The sequence below is a fragment of the Impatiens glandulifera genome, chromosome 3, assembly GCF_907164915.1.
Source record: "Impatiens glandulifera chromosome 3, dImpGla2.1, whole genome shotgun sequence".
Classification (NCBI taxonomy): Eukaryota; Viridiplantae; Streptophyta; class Magnoliopsida; order Ericales; family Balsaminaceae; genus Impatiens; species Impatiens glandulifera.
The window spans coordinates 3281239-3308311 of NC_061864.1; the positions used below are offsets into that span (position 1 = coordinate 3281239).

At 29.5% G+C, this 27073-nt stretch overlaps 4 protein-coding genes across 4 annotated transcripts; 2 read left to right on the forward strand and 2 right to left on the reverse strand.

The window, feature by feature from the left end:
* Positions 1–790: 790 nt before the first annotated feature.
* Positions 791–4250, forward strand: LOC124932208 (mechanosensitive ion channel protein 10-like). The gene is made up of 5 exons (XM_047472826.1): positions 791–2547; positions 2620–2740; positions 2975–3268; positions 3345–3547; positions 3681–4250. The coding sequence occupies exons 1-5, from the start codon at positions 1130–1132 to the stop codon at positions 3946–3948; spliced, it is 2304 nt and encodes a 767-aa protein (XP_047328782.1). The 5' UTR covers positions 791–1129; the 3' UTR covers positions 3949–4250.
* Positions 4251–4810: 560 nt separating this feature from the next.
* On the reverse strand, positions 4811–6586 carry LOC124932230 (40S ribosomal protein S3-2-like). The gene is made up of 6 exons (XM_047472848.1): positions 6445–6586; positions 6174–6321; positions 5633–5804; positions 5495–5549; positions 5281–5412; positions 4811–5166 (listed from the first exon to the last, which is right to left on the reverse strand). The coding sequence occupies exons 1-6, from the start codon at positions 6472–6474 to the stop codon at positions 4996–4998; spliced, it is 708 nt and encodes a 235-aa protein (XP_047328804.1). The 5' UTR covers positions 6475–6586; the 3' UTR covers positions 4811–4995.
* Positions 6587–11638: 5052 nt separating this feature from the next.
* Positions 11639–14871, forward strand: LOC124931874 (lysine histidine transporter-like 8). The gene is made up of 4 exons (XM_047472450.1): positions 11639–12278; positions 13354–13487; positions 13572–13999; positions 14076–14871. The coding sequence occupies exons 1-4, from the start codon at positions 11899–11901 to the stop codon at positions 14691–14693; spliced, it is 1560 nt and encodes a 519-aa protein (XP_047328406.1). The 5' UTR covers positions 11639–11898; the 3' UTR covers positions 14694–14871.
* A 3657-nt stretch (positions 14872–18528) lies between these two features.
* LOC124931324 (dof zinc finger protein DOF3.4-like) lies at positions 18529–19751 on the reverse strand. Its single transcript, XM_047471763.1, has one exon. It carries the CDS (start codon positions 19691–19693, stop codon positions 18935–18937), a length of 759 nt encoding a protein of 252 aa, XP_047327719.1. The 5' UTR covers positions 19694–19751; the 3' UTR covers positions 18529–18934.
* Positions 19752–27073: the final 7322 nt, after the last annotated feature.

Genomic DNA, 27073 nt, shown 5'->3' on the forward strand with positions numbered 1-27073 from the left:
AATACAAATGTAAACAAAATTGCCCTTTCCTGCAGTGCCCCTATACCCTAAATCTATTTAGATTTTTATTTTTCTTGTAAAGTTTTTATTGTTTTCTAATAAGAAATTGCAGTAAAAACAAAAAGAGTAAAATCTCAGTAAAATAAAGGCCAAATAGAAAACATTATGCTTATAATCTTATCTCAAGTACTTTTTTTTTACTCTAAAAGATAGGAACCCAGCAATTAAAATAAAAATAAAATACTTGAGAAGATTAGAAAGCATCTTATTCTCTCTTATGTTAACTATTTTTACATTCATTCATTATGTTGGAAATCTTTATAATTAGTTATATATTTATTTAACACACTTGATGTATTATAAATTAGAGTGCGTTGCAGTGATCATGCTAATTTTATAATTTTTTAAAATAATTTATATAAAATAAAAAATAATTAACTTCATTTACTATATGACAGAACATATAACTAACTTTACAGTGAAAGTTTAGATTTTAGAAGAAATCATAATATAATTACAAGTTAATCCCTCAAATATATATATATATATATATATACATTTTTAACGAAGGAGATCTAACATCACACTACACCCACTTAAACTGAATAAACAGTAAATCTTAGTTAAGCTTTTTCTAATTTATATTTGTCTGGTTAATTAATTGTTATTAATTTATAACCTACACGGCGGCACATGTTTTCCACGTGTATGATGATTTGCAGCAAATTTTATATTTTCCCTCTTCTTTTCTTTTCTTTTCTTTGTCAATCTCCTCTCTCTTCCACAAATACCAACGCATAAGTCCACTGATAATCTCTAAAGCTGGGCTGGTGGTGGTGTCGAGAAAAAGTAGGGTTTTGAATTTTGGGCTGTAGTAATGGGTATCTACTAAGTACCTTTTTAGACTTCTCTTTTCCATTTCCATTTCCATCCTTAACTTTTTTTTTTAAGTGTTTTCGGCTTGTTCCCCACTTGGGATTCTTCTTACGCCAACCACTACTACCCTAGAAATTGTCGGCTTTTTACTTTGAATCCCCTTGGATATTCCACATTACATATTTATACGATGAATATGCTTTCACTTGATTCTGTCAAATGTGTTTGATTAGAAGATACGATTTTTGGTACGATGGATTCCAATGCTAAGTCATCATCCCCTATGAACATACCAAGTCAAGATCACGGGAATGGAGTTTCAAATCCAGTTTTCGGTGAGGATGATTTCAAGGCTGTCAAGGGTGCTGAGGAGCAGCCACAGCCACCACCACCTATTACAAAATGCCCTTCACCGGAAATTGTCGGTGGTTTCAGTCCAAGTGCAAACAGACCCCCCAGAATCCCCACTACAGATTCTCTTACCAGAAGAAAGACATTCGTAAGGTCAGTTCTTTCGAAACCCAAGACTAGATTCGGTGAACAGCAACTTCCTGTTGATTCAAATCTCATGGATGAAATCGGCACAACCTTACAAGAAAATGCTCAAGAGAATGCATTCTCCCCAACCGTAAGTTTGTCCAACCGTGCTTCTCCTCTGAACAATTTAATGCCTTCTAGGAGTAACAGTCTGAGGGAAGCCATTAGATCACTTTCCTTGACTCCCAAAGCAGCGGGCCTGGTTGGAGAGGATGAAGCTGAGATAATCTACAAGAAAGTCGATAGCCAGCGTAAATTGAAGATCCAAAGAGTGAAAAAGAAAGTTTTAGTGGAATGGGTTGTCTTCTTGCTCATCACTGGTAGCCTGATTGCTAGTTTAACACTCCATAAACTGAAGAATTGTGTAGTTTGGGGTTTGGAAATCTGGAAATGGTGTTTGCTAGTTCTCGTGACGTTTTCTGGGATGTTAGTTACCAAATGGTTCATTAACATTATCGTCTTCTTAATTGAGAAAAACTTTCTGTTTAAAAGGAAAGTCTTATACTTTGTTCATGGTATGAAGCATAGTGTCCAGGTCTTTATATGGCTCAGTTTGATCCTCATTTGCTGGATTTCCTTTTTCAAATACGAAGTCCAAAGATCGGCGCAAACGTCTAAATTTCTAGATTTCATCACTTGGACGCTTGTGACCCTGCTCATCGGTTCTGTCTTGTGGATGTTGAAAACGTTTCTTCTCAAGATATTGGCATCGTCTTTCCATGTCAGAACCTTCTTCGACAGGATTCAAGAAGCACTGTTCAACCAATACATTCTCAGGACGCTTTCGGGGCCTCCGGTTATGGAGTTGGCTCGAATGGTGGGGAGATCGAACAGTGCCGATAGTCAATTGAACCTTCAACGTAAGAAGAAGAAAACCGAAGCTAAGGTGAAAGAGGTGGTTGATATGAACAAACTATATCAAATGAAACAGGAAAAGGTATCGGCCTGGACAATGAAGGTTCTTGTCGATGCCATTTCGAAATATGGGTTGTCCACGATTTCCTTTTCCAATGCCCTCGATGAAAATTATTTTGACGGAGAAGGAGAACAGGCGGATAATGAGATCACAAACGAGATGGAAGCGATTGCTGCTGCTTATCATATTTTCGTTAATGTAGCAAAGCCAGGCAGCAAGTGAGGAATTCTATTGTTCTGTTTTGGCATTTTAGGTTGGACCATTTGCTTATAATGTTTTTTTTTTTGTAGGGTTATTGATGATGAAGATCTGAGAAGATTCATGATTAAGGAAGAGGTTGAAGTTGTGTTTCCACTAATGGAAACATCTGACGCTGGACAAATTGATAAGAAATCTTTGACAGATTGGGTGGTAAGTTCTTCATCAAACAAGATCTAAATGATTTGATTGTTGAAGATTTGTTGAAATGATTGAAGACGAGATAAGGGTTTGTTTGGATTAATACCCTTCATCAAACAAGGCCTAAATGATCTAACTGATCATGTTAATAATCCTTAATCTCACAATGCCTTAAATGTTCTAAGAAGTTGCAGTTACTGATTTCAAAATTGATTTTTTTTCTTTCTTTTCTGGTTGTATGAGCAGGTGAAAGCATATCAAAGCCGAAAAGCTTTAGGACATGCTCTTTCAGACACTAAAACAGCCGTGAAACAACTAAACAAACTTCTAACCGCAATTCTTCTCATAATCATCTTCATCATATGGATTAACATGACGGAGATTGCCTCAACCAAAGCACTTGTATTCCTCTCGTCGCAGATTTTAGTGGCAGCCTTCATTTTCAAGAACATGTGCAAGACCATCTTCGAGGCTCTCATTTTTGTATTCGTTATGCATCCTTTTGACGTGGGGGATCGTTGTGTCATCGATGGAATCCAGGTAAATAATCTCCAAACGCTCGTAGCCTCGTCTTATATTGTGGGCGTCGTCTAAGTTGTCATATTTTTTTGGACAGATGACAGTTGAAGAGATGAATATCTTGAGCACGGTTTTCTTGAGATTTGATAATGAAATGATTTATTACCCAAATGCTGTTCTGGCTATGAAACCCATCAGTAATTTCTATAGAAGCCCGGATATGGGCGATTCGATGGAGTTCTCGATTGATTTCTTCACGCCATTGGAGAAAATCGGAGCGATGAAGGAGAAAATAAAGATGTAAGTGGAGACTCTGCGTTTTATTTGTTTGTTTAATGACGTTTGAAGATTCATTTCCTTCGGATTTGCAATTCAATTATAATTCTTATAACCAGGCATAAGCTTAGTGTTTTATATTGTGTTGTTTTGGCAGACATTTGGAGAAGAACTCCCACCATTGGCATCCTAACCACAACTTGGTGGTGAAAGAGATTGAGAATGTGAATAAGCTAAAGATGGCATTGTTTTTCAACCATACAATGAATTTTCAGTTGTATGGGGAGAAGACGAGACGAAAGACTGAATTGATACTTGAGATGAAGAAAATCTTTGAGGAATTGGAGATCAAATATCATCTTTTGCCGCAACAAGTTCATCTTCTTGGCTCAGCTCAAACTAGTAGTAATGTCGCTGCCACCTGATATTCTCGTAATTCTTGCCTCGGGAGACAATTGTTTTTTCTAATGAATTGAATTTAGCTAAGTTTGATTTATTTTTTCTTGCTTTAGATTATTTACCTAAGATTCTGTTCTACTAGTTCTTCTTCCCTTGTCTTTCATGCATGTAAGTTGTGAGATTTTCTTGGTCTAAATACCATGTCACCTGTTTAATATTATTGCCATGATTTGGCTGAAACTTGCCAATTGATGAATACTCTAGCTGATTATCATCCTGGTATGCTTTTATATATTTATATTAAAGTTTGTAAAACATTTATAATTCACCTAATAGACACAAGAAAACAATATATATGCTTTTACTATATATTTTCACCTAATATATATGCTTTTACTATATATTTTCACCTAATATATATGCTTTTACTATATATTTTCTCTATATGGTAAAAGAATTCTGTTTGAAAAACATAAGAGAAAAAAATTTGAATTATAATTCCAAACTAAAAATTAGTGGAATTCAGAATTTTAAAAATAGACTAGTTTGAATTAACTATAATTAAAAACACACTATTTTGAATTAACTCTAATTCTTAATTTTAAATGCTTTATCAAACTTATGAATTGAAATGATTGAGAAATGGATGTTGAACTTGTCTCAGTCTTGGTTATCTTCCTGTGTAACATTTTATTTGAAAGGAACATGAGATGCTTTTAAAAAATAGGCATATACTTCAAGATCAAAGATGTGGTTGTAAACTACAATTTAGGAAATACCTGAGAATATTTCTCTAGGATACTGTATGCCTATAGGGTGTATTGAATAATTTCTGTAACATGATAGCCAAACAAAAAACATTCTTTAACCAGAAAAATATGGGGGACATGAAAGATCATCATAACTATCGAAATCTAAAACAATAATTCTTTAGACAAACAAAACTGAACAGTCAACATAAATAGCAGAAATCACAAAAGAAATCCCTTAAAAAGGTTTTATAACTTCCTCATAAAGAAACCAAATAAATGGAAAAGGTATCACAAGAAAAAGACTATTGTTGTTGTAGAGACTTAGGCAACTGGTTCAACAACTGGTGGAGGTGCTACTACGGATGGAGTGAAACTGATTTCTTCATCCTTAGGATTGTGAATTACAACCTGATCAGGAAGTGGAGTAGTTGGCCCTTGCTTACCCTTAGGGTCCCATTCAAGCATGATTTTCACCTTAATACCAAGGACTCCCTATTGTACATACATACACAATATAAGTTTTAACACATAAAAATCAGAAAGTGTACCCTTTAATTTCTAATTTCCAAAAAACTATTCACAATTTTTCTTCATAAAAATACCCACCTGTCTAAGAAGAACATGCCTAACTGCAGAATCAATGTACTCTTTGACAGGTTGACCAGATGAAATCATATAACCATCCTTGAATTTCATCGATTTAGCACGCTGGGCACGGAGCTTTCCACTCACAATCACCTACATTGATTGTATGAATGAAGAGAATTCAGAAATAGTTTATTGTGCTTTTGATAGAAAAAGGGAAGAGTTAGTAACTAACCTCGCAACCCTTTGCCCCACTCTCCATAACAAATCTCAGCACACCATAACAAGCCCTAAACAAAGATTTCAAATATAAAAATGAGTTTAAAAGTTCTTTTATTAGCATATATATGTATACAAGACAAAAATTACACACCTGCGAACAGCGAGCCCTCCGAGAAGCTTGTAACGAAGAGACTCTGCTTGAGCAATAGCACAAAGACCCCTGTTGTTCACCTTCTCAGCATAAAGCTCAACACTTCCCTCTGGGAACTTGAATCGCTTTTGCACAACTGATGTCAACTCCCTAATTCTTCTTCCCTTCTCACCTGTGAGAACAGCATAGTTAAAACCAACAGCAAAATCCTTAAGCTTTATAGTGGCAACTTTCTAGACAATTCCTTTAACAAAATCGTTGAATTCGATTCAATTCCTAAAGAATCATATATACTAATGTTAAACAGAAGGATATAAACTGATCATATAATAATACATTCAAAGTCAAACATATAAGGTAGAAAAAAGTGACGAAATTTAGGTGGAAGTCTAGCAAAACGCATATCTAGAACAAAGCATGTTTATCAAATCAACAGAATTCAGATAAACAAATAATCGTATCAACAATAAATCCAGGGGGTGATCTCAGATCTCAATGATTTGTATTCATCTCAATCTTATAAAATGCCGTACTTACGCACCAAGAACATTCTGAGTACGGGTGGCCCTGATGATAATTTCTGTACGCATCGGCGTGACTCTAACCTCAACACCAGAGTAACCATCCTCGGCCAACTCTCTGGTCAGAACCTCATTGAGCTCAGCAAAGAAAACTCCATCAGCGACAAACTATCAAAAAATAAGAATAGAGCATGGCCATTGTTAGATCAATGAAATCAACACGTCAAAATAGATCATCATAAAATAAAAAAATAATTTCGCAAAATTGAGTACAATAACAAAAGAACGAACCTTTCGCTTCTTGCTCATCTGGGACGCCATGCTTGCGAGATTTGATAGCTAAAGCTTAGTGCTTTTTCGCCGTAGTTCTCAAGAGACTTAGAAACCCTAATTTTTCTGCTAAAGAGATGTTGAGAATCAAGGCGTTTTATTTTATATGTGCAGCTTTGATAATCTGATCCTAGGGTCATGTAAGCCCATTTAATAAAATATCCTTCAATAAATGTGTTATCGAAGCCCAACTATTAGTTATTAAAAAAGCCCAACTATCGAAAAATATAATACACTTATTTCATGAAAAATGTAATGATTTTTTTTTTTATTTTTTTTTTAAAATTATTGCATTAAAGGCGAATATCTAAAATAGTTGAAGAACATATAACTATATTAACGTCATATTTTAGAGATATTTATTCACGAACAGATTCTTATTGGCTATATGAGAATACATCGTTACTGTTACAAAAAACAGTTACAATTAAGAAAATAATATTTTTGTGCTAACAATACTGTTACCACTTCTTCCTATTACGAGAAAGCAACTGAATATCATCAATAAATTTAGAATCGCCCACGAGGAATTCCACAGTCTGAAAAAGAGAAAAAATTGATCATGGATTTTAGCGATTCAAATTGCCATCCACCTCTTCTTTGAGTTAGATTTTATTAACCCAAGAATAATCCCGTTATTTAAAAAATTAAGGATGGATTATAATTTTTAAAACAGGAAGAGAAAATAAATAAATAAATGTTACTCAATAGGTTATTGAGATAGTAAGATTTCGAGAAGAACGATTAACTCCCCGACGGTCTCTACCGACTTTCCAGAATGAATATCAGAAACATCATAATAATAACATTATAAATGATACGAATCGGACGATTACTATCGGTGAAAGTTCGACGATTTACTTTTAACCGGATAGTCCGTCAAAATATAATTGGGATGGTAACTCAATTATGTACCCTATTATATTAAAAAAAATATTAATGAATGGAGAAATTTGATAAATAAATTAAAAGAGAGTGAAATTATATTTTTTAATTTTAGTTATTCAAATAACCCAATCCAATCCGACAAGGCCAATTAATTGTTCTCAAGAAATTATTGGTGGAAACTAATCAACTGGACTTAAAAGAGGAAACAAAGAAGATAAAAATTTAGCTAAGATTCTCTCTAAATTCCCATAACTCTATTTCTAATAGCTACTTCTCTTCTTAAACTGAATTCTCTTTTATTTATTACTTTGTTTCAACGATATTTAAAATATTAAATCTAACTGTATTTGAAGCTAACTAGTAAAAAAATGAATCATGTTATCACCAGTCACACAATTATTTATCTAATTCCCATTGCATTATATTTATGTGAGGAATTTAAGTTTGAGTATGTGTAATATATTTTTTAGAAAATGAATTACCCTCTTTTCCCGTTATATTTTAAGAATTTTTTACTATCATTATCGTTAGGTTTAATTTCGAAAAATTCTCGTGGGACAACGTTGGTATCATATTCTCTACAAAGTACAATTTGTCCATGATAAAATTATATAAAATGTTACTTTTTTATAATATATTAAAAATTCATATTATTATAAAAAATAAACTGAATTTTTTTATAAAATATTATAAATAAATAATTATATAAGTTATGTTATATATATATATATATATATATATATATATATATATATATATATATATATATATATATATATATATATATATATATATATATATATATATATATATATATATATATATAATTGTGTTTATTGGTATTTGGGATAGAATCAGGATAAAATCAAAACATAAAACACAAATATTATCCTTATTCAATCCCAGATTAAATCGGGAAAAACCATTAAAACCAGACAATTCAAATAAAAAATGGTGTTACGTAAGAATTATAACTGTTATAATTATCCTTAATAATTACAATTAAGAAGATGGGATGTCTACATAAATAAAAAGATGTAAATTGTGAATAAATAAAATTAAATTTGATAGGTAAATTCAAACAATTAAACATATCTAACTAACACCTGAATATTATTATACACATGAATTTGTAAAGAATAAGATGAATTAAACCAGACATAAATATCACTTTAGATAAAGAAAGTAATATAAATTAACTCTTGGAACTCTAATCATCCGGTTGTTTTAGATTTTTATAAAGCTTTTTTTCTTAAAAAAAAATGGTTATTTAACATCATTATGATAATATTAATAACTATCTATAATCACATTATACGAGAAAAATGTAGTTGACAATTATGTGCCTTTGTACCTACTTTTATAATGTATTTATTAACAAATGTAGTTATTTTGCCTCACAATAGATTGTTAATACTTCATAATAGCATTGGAATGACACTATAAAATGAAATGCTAAGGAGAGCATTTTTTTATTTGCTAAATAACAAGGAACCTTATTTTTCATGGACTGATGTATGACACTATATATATATATATATTTTAATAATGTGATACATTCACTTATTAGAGGATCATGAATGGATATATGCTAACTCTCAAAAAGTTAAAAATATATAACTTTTTTATTTTTTTTAATTTAATTTACTATTTATTTTTTTAATTCATTAGAAATGTGTAAAATCTAAGTTTATTCGAATTCACTTATTTTATTCATTTTTTTTTTGTTAACATTTTAAGTTCATTTCAATTTTATTTTATTTTGAATTAAAGAGAACTAGCATGATTAATAGAGATGTAAATGAACAGAGTTACTCGTGAGTTATTCGGATTTGGCTCGATAAAAAGCTTGTTCAAACTCGTTTAAAAAGCTCGAAAATTTAAACATTCGGCTCGTTAGCTCGCAAACATGTTTGTTTATAAGTCGAAATATGAAGGACTCAATTTGGGTGCGATGGGTACATTCCATTTTCATGAAAACGAAGAAAAGTATTTGGACGTGCAGAATTAAAGAGGATATGTCATGGTCACTAAAAAAGATTCTTAAATTAAACTAGAGTGCGGGATCAATATTTCAAGAGGTACGTTTGGTGATGGTAGAGGTACGTTTTTTTAATAAACATGATATGTGGTTTGAAGGAACACCAATCCTTAAGAAGCATGAATTCAGTAGTGTTAAATGTAAAAGAGAACATTAAGGAGCAATTGTTAGACAAGTTAAGGATGGTGAATGTAATGATCTCCTGAGGCTTATTCCAAAAAGGTGGTTATTAACAATAATTCATTTCGGGATTGGCATGGCAATGTATACGGAGTAGGGGTAGTTGGTTGATCGGGCTAATTGTGTATGCTCACCTAAAATCATACTCTGTCATCAAATTGTCCTTTGGCTCACATTTTGGGAAAGACTCAATGACTCATTACTAGGGACATAATTAGTAGGTTTATGAACATTTCGGGAAAGACTCAATGACTCATTACTAGGGACATAATTAGTAGGTTTATGACTATTCCAAGTACGAGTTGTGTCATTTGTTCTTGTTGTGAGGAATAGATTGTCCGTATCCTTGGTGAATGTCATATTTTACTATTGTGCTTTGGAGGAGGTTTGCTCATAATTTTGTTGTAACAGAATGCGTGAGATGGCGTAAGTAATAAAGAAATAAACGATTTTTAACGTGGTTCACCAATATAAAACTTGACTACGTCCACCACACCAGAAAGAGAGAGTATTATTATGAGATCAGAATACATATTACAACAAGATATTACAGAATTATGACACGAGTTTATAAAATACTATGTCCTTCGAAACCTTAACAGATACAAAACTGTGATTGAAACGATGCTCTCAAGGCAAAGATTTCAACTTTCTAAAGTGTCCGACTACACATTTAAATAAGTTTCAAATATGTCAACATTAATATTAATCCCTAAAATATTATCAAAATACTTTTCTAGTTATATTACCATAACAAAAGATCACATTTTTTTTTGTGTTACTCTTATTTCCTTAAATCAAGATTACACACCAAAAATATATATTTTCATTTTGTTCAATATTCTCTTTCCTTGTATCATTAATTTAAGACACCTCAACAAATTTCATATTTTGAGCGACATAGTCTTTGATGATTTCGTTTTTATCCACACATGGACGCGTATTCTATAACGTCGGATAATTGAGATCTGTGTCAACCATGAAATATCATGTTTGAAGAAGTCACAAATGTTTCTTTGTTCAAGGGAAGATGATATAATTAATGTTTGCTTGTTGGTTGTTTATTCATGCTTATTGGTTTGTAGTATTTTAGTTTGTTGGATTGGTTTTGATTTGTTTCAATATTAGGACAAAATGTTGTTTTTGTCTTAATTAAAAAAATTCAGGGATCATTTTTTCCTTTTTGAGTTTTAAATAAATGACTATAAATTATTTTTAAAAAAATTATTCATTTACATGTAACTTGTAAAACATTATTAAATATATATTTTTATTTATAATGAGATTCAGATTAAAATTATTTAATTTGAAATATATATTTAACTATACATATCAGAATATATTGTTAATTATAATTAAATTGAAAACAAAAAAAAATTGCATATATTATTATTAGATAATGAGGGTGAAAAATTTGTGAGCTCGACTACAAAAGGTTTGAGCTCGGTTTGAGCTCAAATATATGTTAAATGAGTCTCAAAAGCTCGTTTCTTGGACGACTCGCGAACAGCTCGTGAGCCCGACAAAAATGAGTTAGATGTCGGCTCGAGCTTGCATAATATTAAACGAATCAAGCCTGAGCTTGGTACTGATCGGCTCGTTTACATCCCTAATAGTACCCATAACCACGACCTCTCGCTCCCATTCAAAGTGCTTCATATGGAAATTAAATTCGTGATTTTTAATCTTTTTAGATCAACTCACTTTTTTTGAGCTCACTCCAACTCAAATATTTGGATTCGTCCCTAAACATGATCACGGTCTTAAATCAAATTATTTGAACTTGTTTATGTTAGGTATTAATTTGAAGAATCGAACTTCTAATTTGTTATTCACTACCCATTTATTTGACTTTATTTTAATTTTAATGAATGTTATAAAAAAAGACAAATAATCAAGAGGCTAAATAGTAAATTCCCAAAACGTGAACCCCACTAATTGCATTCCCGTGCAAACATCGATATCACTACACTTCCTTTTTCCTTTCACTTTCCCGCTAATAACGAACGCAGCATCAATGTAAAAAGCCTATAAAATGAAGCTCACTTCATCTTCACCGTCGACATCTCATCGAGATCCGGGAATTAGTCTCCTCTGACCGTCGTCGTTGGACAGGATTCCTTGTTTCCACACTTTCACTCATCTTACTCATGCTCTGACAAAAAAACAAAGAACAGACAGTGAGAAAAAAAGTGAGATTTTCAAAGATACATTAGCACTCTTTTCCCCCACCCCCATTCTTCTGATCATAATACAAACAAACCCGAACGACTTCGGAGTGCTTGCTTTTAGTTTTAACGATAGTGATGGACGAGAGGCCGGAGACAGAGCTGATATCGATACCGGCAACGCCGAGGGTATCTACACCGGAAACTCAGACACCTTCTGGCCAGAGATCGCCCAGAAACGCCGCGGCTGGGAAGGAAACGAGGTCATGGACGCCTACATCTTTCATCTCGCCGCGATTCCTCAGCCCGATTGGAACGCCGATGAAGAGGGTTTTAGTAAACATGAAAGGGTATCTCGAGGAAGTTGGTCACCTCACTAAATTGAACCCACAAGACGCGTGGCTTCCGATTACTGAGTCTCGGAATGGAAACGCTCACTATGCCGCGTTTCACAATCTCAACGCCGGCGTCGGATTTCAGGCATTGCTCCTGCCTGTTGCTTTCTCTTTCCTTGGCTGGTCAGTCACCTCCATTTCTCTTCTCTGTTTTTATCTATATTAACTGCTTATATATGTGAGATTGCAACCATCATTCAGGGATTTAAGATGAAATATAGGGTTCATTAATATTCTCTATTCATGTCAATGATCTTGTATAATAGCAAGATTTGAGATGCTTCATTCACATAATTTGGATAATGAATTATAGAATCTTATTAGCATCTTTACACAAAGGAAAGAATCAAGCTTTTTATCAGTTTCATTTTCATATCCCAGATGGAGTTATCATAGGATCATTCTTAGATCCTTTCCAGTTTTGCAATCCCCATTCATCAAATTTAGTGTTACCCAAAATTTCCTTGTTGATCTAGGCCTGCCTTGTTTGATTGGGATTATTTGAGATTATTTTCAAATAATTCACTATCCAATCAATAATTATTCATCAAAATAAAATGTTTATTAACATGATATTTTATAACTTTTAGTAAATTATTCAAAAATAACTTTTAATTCTAAAGACCTGACAAATCAGGTCATACTTTTTAATTTATTATGAGAATCATTGTCATATACTTTTGCTTTACCCACGATAAGTGTGCTAGAGAACATTCATATTTTGGATGGGGCCTCTGTTTTTCATAATTATGTTTAGTCATTAGAGTTGCTTACAGTCATCAAGCTTGCTTGCTTTAGAAATCATATCCAATTCAAGTGTGGCGTGGGACCTTTGACTTTAATGATACATTATCCCACTTCGATCCCATTCTTTGCTGTTTTGTTTTTTAACTGTCGTGTAGAATTGGAATCAAATTTATTACCACCCCTACTACTTTTGCTATGAAAGTAAAATTTCCTGTTGAAGGTCAAACTGCTTTGATTTTCGTGTTATTCTTATATCTGGGTTGAGTAAAAAATGTTGTTTTTTTCATTGTTTTGCATTTCTTGTTGCCTTCTGGGCATCTTTTGATCAAATTGACAATTCTCAAACAAACAAAAATTTGAGGGTTTCTTAAAGATAGAAGCTTTCTTTATAATTTGGTTGATCATAGCAATGGTGAAAAGAATGTAATTTTTTGCTTATAAAATCGGGCAGGAGTTGGGGAATACTTTCATTAATGATAGCTTATCTGTGGCAACTTTACACGTTATGGATTCTGGTTCAATTACATGAAGCTGTTCCTGGGAAAAGATACAACAGATATGTAGAGCTTGCACAAGCCGCATTTGGTTAGAGAAATTATTACTATGTCTCAAAATTTTCTCATCAAGTATTCATTTTTCATATAATTTGTGAATTTGTGATGATATCAGGAGAAAGATTGGGTGTCTGGCTTGCTCTGTTCCCTACTGTTTACTTATCAGCTGGAACCGCGACAGCTTTGATTCTCATCGGTGGGGAAACAATGAAACTCTTTTTTCAAATAGTTTGCGGACCACTCTGTTCATCAAATCCTCTGACGACAGTCGAGTGGTACTTAGTGTTCACGTCTCTTTGTATAGTCTTGTCCCAACTCCCGAATCTCAATTCCATAGCCGGGTTGTCTCTTGTCGGAGCTATAACGGCCATTACTTACTCCACTATGGTTTGGATTCTATCTGTCAGCCATCCGAGGCCACCTTCAATCTCTTACGAACCCGCTTCATTGCATTCTTCTGCTGCCACTGTCTTCTCTGTTATGAACGCCTTAGGTATAGTCGCGTTTGCTTTCAGAGGACATAATCTTGTGATGGAGATTCAGGTACCCTTTTCTCTTTTTCATGGAAGAGCTGTCTTTTCGGAATCTGTAACATTTTGTTTTTTGATTTTGTATGTAGGCGACGATGCCGTCGACATTCAAGCATCCAGCTCACGTACCTATGTGGAAAGGAGCAAAAGTAGCTTATTTCTTCATCGCGTTGTGCTTGTTTCCTGTTGCAATAGGAGGGTTCTGGGCTTATGGTAACCAAATGCCTTCGGGTGGGATTCTGAACGCTCTGTTTGCGTTCCATAGTCACGACATTTCAAGAGGGCTTCTTGCGATGACGTTTCTGTTAGTGGTGTTCAATTGCCTGAGCAGCTTTCAGATATACTCAATGCCTGTTTTCGACAGCTTTGAAGCGAGCTACACAAGCCGAACAAACAGGCCTTGTTCGATCTGGGTGAGGTCCGGGTTCAGAGTGTTCTATGGATTCATATCGTTCTTCATTGGGGTGGCATTACCTTTCTTGTCTAGCTTAGCGGGTTTGCTTGGAGGGTTGACGCTTCCGGTTACGTTTGCTTATCCTTGCTTCATGTGGGTTCTTTTAAAGAAACCAATAAAGTATAGCTTTAATTGGTATCTGAATTGGATTCTGGGTTGGCTAGGGGTTGCTTTTAGTTTGGCCTTTTCAATTGGAGGAATATGGAGTATGGTTAATGAAGGGATCAAACTCAAATTCTTCAAGCCAAACTAACTTAAACCTTATTCTCTATGAAACAAGAGTCTTGTCTTGTCTTGTTGTGTGTATTATTATTTATTAGCAGCAATTTCAATATTTGTTGTGCTATATATGAGTGAGTACTTGTATGCATCTTTTTTTCCTTATGTATTATTATTGCATGCATATGAATTATATTCATGGGTTTTGTTTCTCCACTTTTGTAGTATTTTTTGTTTTTGTTTTTCATATGAATTATATATATGATTATATTATATTACCATCTTTCTCCCTTTTCTTCTTTTGTAAGCAAAGTGTATTTTTTTGAGTATATTTCCCCCCACATCTATCTATATTTGAGAATCTTCACTCATCTTATCTGAAGTATTATGGTTTTCTTCCTTTATATTCTTTATGTTATTTGTGTTAATAAACATTTTATTTATTCTTGTAATATTTCAAGAAGTGTGAAGATTCTTTGTAATATTGAGAACATGGGTATCACAATTTTCGATTATAACGTGGCAGGAAATATATTTATCATTCCATAGAAATTTTTTTGTAATGAGAATTTTTGCAAGATACTTTGTATACCATATTCTCTAAAACAATTTTGTTTGGGTATGATAAAATTATATAAAATGATGTTTTTAGATAATATATAATATTGTTATTATAAAAATGAAATTAAAATTCTTATGAAATATAAAAATAAATAAATATATTGATAATGTTATATATTTAACTATGTTTATTAGTGTTTAGGGCGAAATCAGAATCGGAGCAGAAACACAAATATCATCACATCTCATCCATGGTCAAACCAAGGAAAAACCGTTTCAAACGTGACAATTTAGATCGAAAAGCTTGATGAATTATAATTTTTCTCTTTAATTAAGACATAGTTATAAGTCTCTACCAAGTTTTAATTGAATCCATAATAAAAGGATATTTCTTAATTGTCTAATGTGGAGATTACATCTTCTAGTGTTTTTATAGTAAATAAACATATATTTTTAGAGTTTAGTATGATTGAGATTAAAATAATATATATTAAATATAGTCATAATTCAATGAATAATAAATATTATTTTTGTTTTTACATAAATAATTTTCATACTTATTATAAAAATTTAAATAAGTGACAAAATTTTATATTTTAATAGATTAGTTGGATTATGTTTAATCTTTATTATGGCATAGAATAACTAATGTACATTGCTAAATAAATAATAAATGTATTCAAATGTCGTAATTAATTCCAAAAGTTAGAATGTATTTTCTTTATAACAAAAATGGGTTTATAATTGGTAATGTATGAGAATGTTTTTTAACACCTACCTTGAACTTGATTGAGATTAACTTTTTGTTTTTATTTTGTAATTGTGCTTAGAAAACTTTGAATCTCCCTTATATTAAGGGGAATTTGTTTGTTTGTTTGTGGTTGAAAGTCTTTGTTAGTAAAAAAAAACAAAATCATTAGGTTGGGAAAGGGAAACAGAAAAGGTCAAAGGTTATGATTAGCTAGGTTTGAGGGTTTGAAATAAGTGCAGATGATGAAACATTCCACGACCGTGAAACCACATTATTATCATGTGTTTGCTGGTCTGTTTGAGCGTGGCCTGCATTTCACTGAACCCACCATCATCGTTCTTCATTGCATCTCCCACGCTGCTATTTTTATTAAACATTAAATTCAATTATTTTTCGGAGCACGACTAATCCCGCAGACTTTAAGGAAACTAAAATTCATGTCTTTTTTGGATAAGTTAGAAGAGGGATTCTTTGTTTTTTTTTTTGGTTTAATATAGTAGTTATCATTTAACATGTTTATTACAAACATATATATTTAATTTGGTTAACAAGAACAAGTGTTTAAATGTATTCAAAAGAAATGAGTATGTTTAATAAAGTATTAAGAACTCCTATTTATAATATAAGGGAATGATAAATAATATATGAGGGGATATAGAGAGAAAATGATGTATATCACCTCATTCTCATTGACGGAAAAAAGTGTGAAGATTAAAAAAAAAAATTAAAATCTTTTTAATTTTTCAAACAATTAGATTGTGTCACTATCATTTTTTTTTCTTATTCGTTTTCTAAATTTATCTCTCTATTGTCATTTTTCTAATTAATATATGAGTAATGATAGGAAAAATTTGGGAGAGAAAATAGGGAAAGGATGATGTGTCACCATATCACTGTTTGAGAAAATAATAAAAGTGAGAATAAAGATGAAAACTCTTGTAGTTAATCTATTACTAAAAATGTTTTTCAAAACAATTGAAAATAAATATATATATATATATATATATGTATATGTATATATATATATATATATATATATATATTGAAAGATTACTTCCCAGCAAATAATACACTCTATATATGTAAGAAAGTATTGTTTTGTAGAGAACAATTAATAGAATTAACGTTGACAACTAATTAAACATCTTAATCAACCAATCTTGCAAAGTATATGAATTGATAGGAAATATCCATGATAAATTAAAAACATACTTGCTCAACAATAAGTCAAAAGTTAAACTAAAACAATTTTATGTATAATTCCGAATCTGATTGGATGAGCCGTAAAATTCATAAATGTTATGCAATTTTAAATAATTTGGTAACCAAATTTCAAAACTTCATCCGAGATTAATTGAGTATTCTTTAATTCACTAAAAAAACAAATGAATTCAACTAATACAACTCATATCTTATTATAGTATTATAGGCTGTATTATCAAATTAAAGTTTTTAATTGGGATTAATTGAGATTTTGGACATCTTCTTCTAATTTTACAGTTTGATTTGGAGCTACTTATTTTTAAAATTATTCAAAACGAGATTTTATTCTAACGGTTTCAAAAATCGTTAACTTAAATTTGATAGTTAAATAGGTTACATGGATATTTTATTTATTTATTTATAAATAGACATGTATATAATAAGTTAACTACATTTGAAACTATTAAAATAATTTTTTATTTATTTTAAAACTTTAACAATAAAAAGATTAAATATTTAAAAAAATATATGTTAAAAATCTCAAATAATTAGGAATCCCAATTTCACAATTATATCATTGTAAAATCTAACTGCTTTTGTTATATTCTTATTACTTTAACTATTAAATTATTTAATTATAATTATAATTATAATTATAATTATAATTGTAATTATAATTATAATTATTAATTAAAATATTATTTTAATTTTAATTTATTGAATTTAAATTTAAATTTGAAATAAACTATATTTTTATTAATTATTCTTAAAAAAATCTCAAATGACTATTTTTTTAATCAAACAATTTTTTTTTATAAACAAAATATTAAAATATCCAAAATCAAAGAAGTTAGTACGACCAAGATTGAACTACGACCACGATGTCAGAACCTGTGAAAGTCATAGTTTTCCGATTCAGCCCCTGAATTCTCCATCTTCTTTAATTATGTCCCTAAACTTTCTACTCTCTTCACTTTTGACCCTAAACATCCAATCTATTAAATTCCAACAAAATCAAATTCATTTTCTTCTCCCCTAAAATTCCAAATATTTTAACTTAAACCATAATCTCTCTATTTTCTTGAACTTTACACCAAAGTTTTATAATTTGCAAAAAATATAAAAGATAATAAAGTATAATATCCCGTGATTGTTTCCTTATCCAAAGAGATGCACACACTATTAAAGCAATCTTTTCGGGGAACGCTAACAGAAGAAACAAAATTTATAATCCCAATTAATTCCCTCTTGTCCTCTTTACAAACCAAAATGTCAAAAAAATTCAATTTTAAATTCTATATATTATATAATAAATATAAAGAAGAAATTTCAGACCATTAAATGCATAATAAGCTCCAAAATATCTTGAGCTCTTTCATTAATTGATGAAATGCATTATATATAGTTCACAACATGATTAAACATTCACAAGTTTTTCTTCTCTGTATTACCACAACAATATGCTCATTTTATCTAAAACATGAAAATAATTAAACACCCATTACAAAACAGGAAGAGCATGTATTAAGGATACACAAAACACACAAACACAAACAAATATGTAATTAAATACATGATGCAAAATAATAGTTTTTTTCTCTAATATTCCAACATAAACAAAGATTTAAATTAATTAAACTGTCTGATTTATATTGGAATAGAAGTATTCACTTACTTACCCTTTATCAAGTCTCAAACACAAGCACCGAACCATTAAAGAAAACCCCCTTCTTCTTTTTTTTATGCTGGACCCAGATTGTTTACTTGACTGCCTTCCCCGGCGTGGAAATGGCCAGCTCCGGCCACCCAAAGTATTCTGATTCCGTTAACCCTCGTTCTCCTCCTCCTCCTCCAACACCCATTTGCCATGTTACCCCGGGATCACCTCCGCCGTTGCCGACGACACCCATCTCCTCCATCGGCCAAACTCCGATGCTCAGACCAAACTCCGTTTCCCTCAATCCAGACCCGGAATCAAGCCCATACCCACCTAAACCGAATAACCCTCCACTTCCTCCTTGAGGAGGCGGCGCAAGCAACGACGTGAATGTCCCCGGATGAATAGCTGAAACAGGGTCGTATTGATGATAGGTTTCGTTCAGGTTCATTTCGGTGTAAAACGACGACGTTGCGGTTGCGTCGATTGATTTCGGCGGTGGCAAGAGGGGAATAGAGTCGCGGATAGTAACGGCGGCGGCGGCCGAAGATGAAGAAGATGAAGCGGCGGCGGCAACGGAAGAGGAATTACGAGAACGTTTGATGGGGTTTCGGCGGGTGCCGCCGCCAACAGGGACGTTGCGAAGGGTGCCGCCGCGGGTCCAGTATCGGCGGCAAGATTTGCAGAAATGACGAGGCTGAGAGAGATTGTAGTTGTTGTAGTAGCAGAATTTAGTGTTGGTCGAATCGCAACGAGGGCAGGGGACGTTCTCCGGTTCAGGCGGATGCACGTTGCCTCCTCCTCCTCCTCCTCCGGTTTGAACCCTCCCGTGTTGCCTCTGATCGACCGTTTCCAATGGCATTTTTAGTAAGTAACAGAGATTTTGATTATCATTCAACGGAAGGAACACGATAGCTAGCTAGCTCTCTAATATAATGGTGAAAAGAGAATAAGAGTTCAATCTAATATAGATAGGTCAAGAGAGAAGGCCTCGTTTGATTTATTTAAATTGTATATTAGATTGAATTATTAATAATAATAAAAGTTACATAGTGTAGATGTCTAGTGATAGTTTTAAATTTTAAAGTGTATATAAATGAATAAAAGTTTAAAATAAAAAAAAAACTAAGATATGGTTTATAAGTGATAAAAGATTATGGGATTTTTTAATGACATTCTATTTTTAACTATTTAGACAATCAAAAGATACATAATTTTTATAATTTAATTATAAATATTTTTAATTTAATTAAAAAAAAGTGATGATCAAACAATCTCGAATAACAGTTTTACAGAGACTTCTTCTTTGTCCGTCTAGTCTCGGTAAAAGGCGGTGCTTTGTCTCCTATTCAGCAAGCAATGGCTCAAGCCGTGAGCCGTTTCTCTATTGCCTTTTGTCAGTTTCTATTCTTGTCGTTTTTCCATTTTTTTTTGTATTTAATAATTATGTTAATATTATTATTATTATTATTATTATTATTGTAAGTTAAAGTATAAGTTGAAATCAAACTAAACCTTATCTGTTTGTTTATGGATGCAGAGTCTAGCTGGCTCTAGTTCCCATATGGTTCGAATAATCCTAGTTTAGAAAAAAAAAAAAAACATTTCATTAGCCATGAATGATATTGATGTATCACAACTACTCATTCTAGGTCAGGCTCAACTTTTTTATTATTATTTTTTTTTATACTGCAGCTTATATATAAAAACCTATCAAATATATATCTTGAGCACCGACGAATCGACGATTAGGACTTGCTTGATAAGTGGTTATTTGAAAATAATTAAACAATGTTTAAATATTAATGTTAGGCAGAATTTTTTTTCGAAATAGTTGGGGAGAGAAAGACTTGTAGCAAATTGGTTGAGAAATAAAATATTTTTTTTTTCTCGTACTTGTACTTTTTTTTCAACAAATGAGTGATCAATTCATCTTAATCACTGTTAATAGTTATTTAGAAAATTTGGTGGTAAAACAGTTTAATAGTATGTATGAAATATTTCATCATTTATTCCTCTTCAAATAATTTAACCTCAAACAAAACCTTAATAATTGTAGACAAGGCATTTTTGGATCTAGCTAGACTCATAGAGTTTGTTTGTTTGATATTGTTATTAGAGTTTTTTTTTGGAATTTAAAAACTTTGTTTGATTAAAAAATAGTTTATTTGAATATTTAATTTGTTGAATTATTATAAGTTATTTTATTTAAGATTTTAAATATTAAAAAAATAAAATTATTTAATTTGATAAAAAAAATAAGCAATTTAATAGTTAAAATAAGATGATGTGATGGATAGAATTTCTTAAAAGATGGTCTTATCTTGTAACTATTATTAGGCGTTGTTTGGAATCAAGTATTACAATAATCACATTTATAATGTTTCTTCTTCTATTTATTAGTGCAATCAGCTCCAAACAAGGCCGAATTTGAATGGTCAAAGCTTGGTTCAATTAACAAACTAGCACTACAGAGCTATTTGATATTTTACTAATATTTAACAATGTTATAATATATATTTTAATTATTAAATTATTTCATTTATTAATTAAAGTATTAAAATAATTATTTTTTATAAAATTTTAAAAAATATTATAATTTAAAATCTAATTTACTTTTTTTTATCAAACGATATTTGTAATGAAAATACACAAAAACATTCAATAAAAAAATATATATTTATAATACAAATCATTTAAATACACAATGAAATAAGTATAAATGACAGAAAAGAAAAAAAATACAAACATGTATACCAAAACTATTTATTTATTTTTATTATTTTTTTATTATCTTTTCGTATTATTCAGAAGAAAAATATAATTAAAAACATTTTAATTAATAATTTAACTAATTTTTTTCAACCAAATAATATTAATGTCACCCAATTTATTTTTCCTATTATTTCTCTAATTTAAAATTGAATAGTTAAATAGAAACATATTTATATTAAATATTTTTTTTTTAAGAAATGATAAATGAGAATTTTCTCCTACTTTTTTAGTCAATGAAGTGATATATTGTCATTCATTTTATTTCCTTTCTAATTTCTCTCCAATATATATATATATATAATATATATATATATATATATATATATATATATAATATTAATTATTAAATAATATTATAAGTATAAAAAATATATAAGTTTAATGTTATCTAATTTTTTAAAGATAAATTAAAAATATTTGTATAAGTTATTAATTAAATATTTAAGATTAAACATTAATTTAGCTTATTAAAAAGAAAGATAAATGAAAAATATTAGTAGAAAGGGGTAAATTATTAGCCCTTATTTTCCATTATCCATACATATGTGACAGGCCCCCACACCAACCTTGCTTGCACCCGCGCATGGAGTTGCAGGTAGAGACCAGACACTATGATGTAGGTAGGACAGACTAGGAAGCAACAAATTCAATAGGTCTTGTATGATTTTTTCTTTTTCTTTTTCTTTCTAAATTATGGTTTAAAATTCTTGTTACATGATTTATTCTTTTTTATTTTTTCTACAAAATAAAATAAAGAATTTATTATTATTATGAAAAAGTAGTAGATTATTCTTATTCCATAGATAGATAGAGAGATGATAGTGAATCCAGGACCTCGGCATTAATATATATGATGAATGGAGAAGGAATGAATTCAGGTCCGTCGGTCGGTCCCTCCCTCCCTGAGGACCACCTCCGTACTATGCCGCATTTCTCGCTCGCCGTGATCTCTGCTGAACCCACGATAATCGCTCTCTCTTTCTCTCTTTCTCTCTTTCTCTCGACATTTCTGTGAGCAGTAACCGTAGAGTGTAAGTGTAGACTGGGTACAGATCCAACAGTCCTATATGTCCTTCACTCCTTGCCAAAAAAATACATAGTTAAAAATACATATTAAACATTTTATTTAATATTTTTTTTATTAATTATATATATATATATATTAAAGTATTGATTAATATTTATAAAATTGATGAGAGTTATAAATTATAAGAATGAATTAAGACCTAAGAATTATATAGGATATTATTGCTTGGTTAAAAATATAAAATATGTATAAATTATATAATTAGTGTAAAAGATTATTTTATTTTTATATTTATATAAATTATTTTTAATTATTATTTTAATATTTATTTTAAATATAATTTTAATTATTAATTATATTAAAATTAATAAAAATAATATTTAATTATATCATATAAATTTATTTTTAAAATAAATAATTTTATTATATAATTTATATTATTTTATATATAATTTCTTATAATTTAACTTATATAGTTATATAAATAAAACTTATATACATTAATTAATATTTAATAATTATAATTTTTTTTTTATTATTATAAATATTTTTATATTTAAAAATAATAATAATACTTGTATAAAAAATATTAATAGTAATTTTATAACATTATAATGGTATAATTGTTTATTTATTAATATTATTATTTAAATTAGAAAATTAAATACAGTCAAATATAAATTAATATTTAGTTATAGTCTATTATTATTATATTTTAAATATAATTTTTTTAAAAATTGAATAATTTTATAAAATTAAAGAATAAAATAAAAATATATAATTTTATATCTTCTTATATCAGGTAAATAGTAAGTATTATCTTATACCCTTTATACCTTTTTTTAAAGTATAAATTATACTTAAATAATACTGTTTATATAAATATTAATTCATTAAATAATTCTTATAATTTACCATAGGTATATTTATACTATATGTACATTTGTATACCCATAATAAATGTAGTATATAGTTTGGAGATATAGTATACACTCTCAACGCAATGAATTTGAAAATTTTATTCTCTAAGCTACATCTTTTGGCTAAGGAATTTGTCCTGTTTGTCACTCACAATTAGGGATGGCAATGGGGCGGTTCGGGGCGGGGAATGCATTTACCATCCCCGCACCGTTTCTATTTCGGGGATTTTTTTAATACCATCCCCGCCCCGTTCGGCTTTATTCGGTTTCGGGGATCCCCGCGGGACACCGTTTTAATAAAATATTTTTAAGAAAAATAAAAAAAAATAAAAGAAAATTATAAAAAAAATTATATAAACAAATTTTTAATATAATATATTGAAATTTTATATTATTATAAAGAAATAAACTTACAACTATTATAAAATATAGTGAAAAAATAAATATATTGGAAATTTAATATATTTAATTATGTTTTATAGTGTTCGGGGTATAGTCGGGGTGAGATCGGGGCGGTTCGGGGAGGGGGACACAAATACCATCCCCGCCCCATCTCCGTTCGGTTTCGGGGAAAAACCGTCCCAAACGGGGCAATTCAGTTCGGTTTTCGCGGGGCGGTTTTAAATTGTCATCCTTACTCACAATCCTCAGATGACAATCATCCTCCGGTGTTCACCTATTTTTCTCTATCAACGATCTGACCAAATTAATTGTTATTGTCAGGTAAGAACAAGATCGTTGATCTCGCTTCAAGTATGAATCTAGACTATTTATTTTATTCGAGATGTATTCGATGCGTAGGTTTTAGCCTCCTCTACAAATGAAATAGAGATTATGATTGATAGTTCAATTCAGAATTACTTTGTTTATATATTAAGGGTATATATGATGAGTTGATATTAATGTTATTTTTATTAAAAGAATATGTGTATGAGGAAGTATTAAAATCTTAAAACACATACTCAGTTCGTATTTTCTATTCCATTATTAGAAGAAGAAAAGTAATTAATTTGATTGCTCATAATTTTTCCTTATTCTCTAAACGGTGAATAATGAATTAGGTTCACTTCTCCCCTATAATTATTACATATATTTTTATATATATAATTAAAATAATAATTATTTTAATTTATTTATTAAAAGAAATTAGTTTAATTATTTAAATAATATAAAGTAATTATTTAAAATAAAATATAATTAATAATAATATATTTCATTTTTATATAATTAATTTTAATATTACATATTAATACTAAAATTATAATAAATAAATTAAAATGAAAATATAAAAACTTTAAAATAATAGTTTTATATAAAAACATATTTAAAAATATATAAAAATAAAATATGAAATATTTTAATAAAAACTGTTATAAAAATACTTATGTCTTATCAGATTAAATGTGTTTTCATCCTCTATCTAATATTTTAATTTTTTATCTAATATTGTTTATGTTTGATTAGTATGTTTTTAATTTTACTTCTAAAATTAAATTACATTTGTAATAGGTAGAGAAATATTATAATGTAGTGTACACAGGGAGGACGGACTCAGATTTCGAATTGGGGTGTTAAAAATTTAGGGTTAACTTAAAATAATAACGAGAAAAATTTGAAAAAAACAAATATGTAAAAGTAAAATTTTACTATTTTTTAATAATTAGATAAAAAACAATAAATTATATTAATTTTAAAAAAAATTATGATTAATGTCATATTTTTACAGTAATTTTTTTTTTTTGATTGGCTTTAACCACCGAGCCTCTCCATATATTCGTTCCTGGGTTTACAAGTATTGCAATGATATAACTCCTTTTGTTTTAAACATTTAAAAGAAAAATGAATTAGTTTAACCAATTGATATTAGCTTTATATCTTTATTATTTTATTAGAAATATTAATATACTTTGAATATTTTTTTATATTTTTAAAAATTATATTATAAACAATAAAAAAAATATTTTTTATATTTTTAAAAATTATATTATAAACAATAAAAAAAATATATTTTTTCAATTAAATAGAATTGAACTATTATCCCTATTTAGCTAACAAACTGAATCAAACTAACCATTCAGAGTAGTCAATTTACTTTATTAAGGTAACAAAACTATTTTATTATTATTATTCAACATTATAATTATTATAAAAAAAAAATATTTTAAACCTTTTTTAATTTATAAATGAAAGTTATGATGATAAAATAGTGGTTTAAATCTATATACATTTACTTGATATGTATGAACTATATTTAAATACAAAAATATTTAATTTATTTATTATGGAATAATAATTTGTTTTAAATTTTTAATACAAAAATAGAGTGTAGACTGCGTCAGCGTGCAGATTCAACAGTCTTATACGTCCTTCACTCCTTGCAAAAAAAAATAAAAACATATTTAAAAGTTATTTTAAATTAAACAACTAAACATCTTATTTAATACTTTTAAATTAATCACATCGAGCTTTTTGAAATGTTAATTTTTTCATTTTTACAAAAATAAAGAAATGAATATCATGATATTTAATTTTAAATTAAGATTAAATTAAATGAAAAATAATTTGATATATATATATATTTTTTACTTTTTTTATTATATCTTTGACCATTTATTTGACCATTTATTTGTTATGGAATAATAATATTGTTTTAAATTATAATAAAATAAACTTGAAGAAGCTTATCTATATATCTATCTATATCTATTAATTTTTAAAATATATATATATATATATATATTAATTTTCAAAGTGTCAAGATTGAAAGCTGTGGTTAATTTGAATATTTGTGAGAATAAATTGATATTTTGGTCGGATTGTGAGTTAACCCGCCCATAAACTTAAAACGATGAAAAATAAAATTGTTATAGGTATGTTTCAAACTTGAAACCTAATAAAAACAAGTACAATCTTTTAACCAAATAAACTAATAAAACTTTATATATTAAATTCAACATCAAATTTGATGAATACGAAACGTTTTAACAATATAAGTTCAACTTTTTAAATAATTAACCTATACATATATATAATGATGTTTAATTTTCAAAGTGTCCGGATTGCCGGGTCGAGAGCCGTATTTAATTTAAATATATATGTGAGAGTAAAATAGATATTTGGATCGGATTGTGGGTTGACCCACACATAAATTTAAAACGATTAAAAATAAAATTAAAATTGCTATATGTATGTTTCGAATTTGTAACCTAACCAAACAAGTACCACCATTTAACCAACTAAGCTAATAAGACTTTATATTTTAAATTAAACACCAAATTTGATGAACGCGAAATGTTTTAACAATATATGTTCAACTTTTTAACTAACTAATATATATATAAGTTCAACTTTTTAACTAACTAATTAATATATATATATATATATATATATAAGTGTCTGGATTGTTGGGTCGAGAGCTATGGTTAATTTGAATATATATGTGAGAGTAAATAAATATTTGGATCGGATTGTGGGTCGACCCATAAATTTAAAACGGTTAAAAAAAAAATGTTATAGGTAT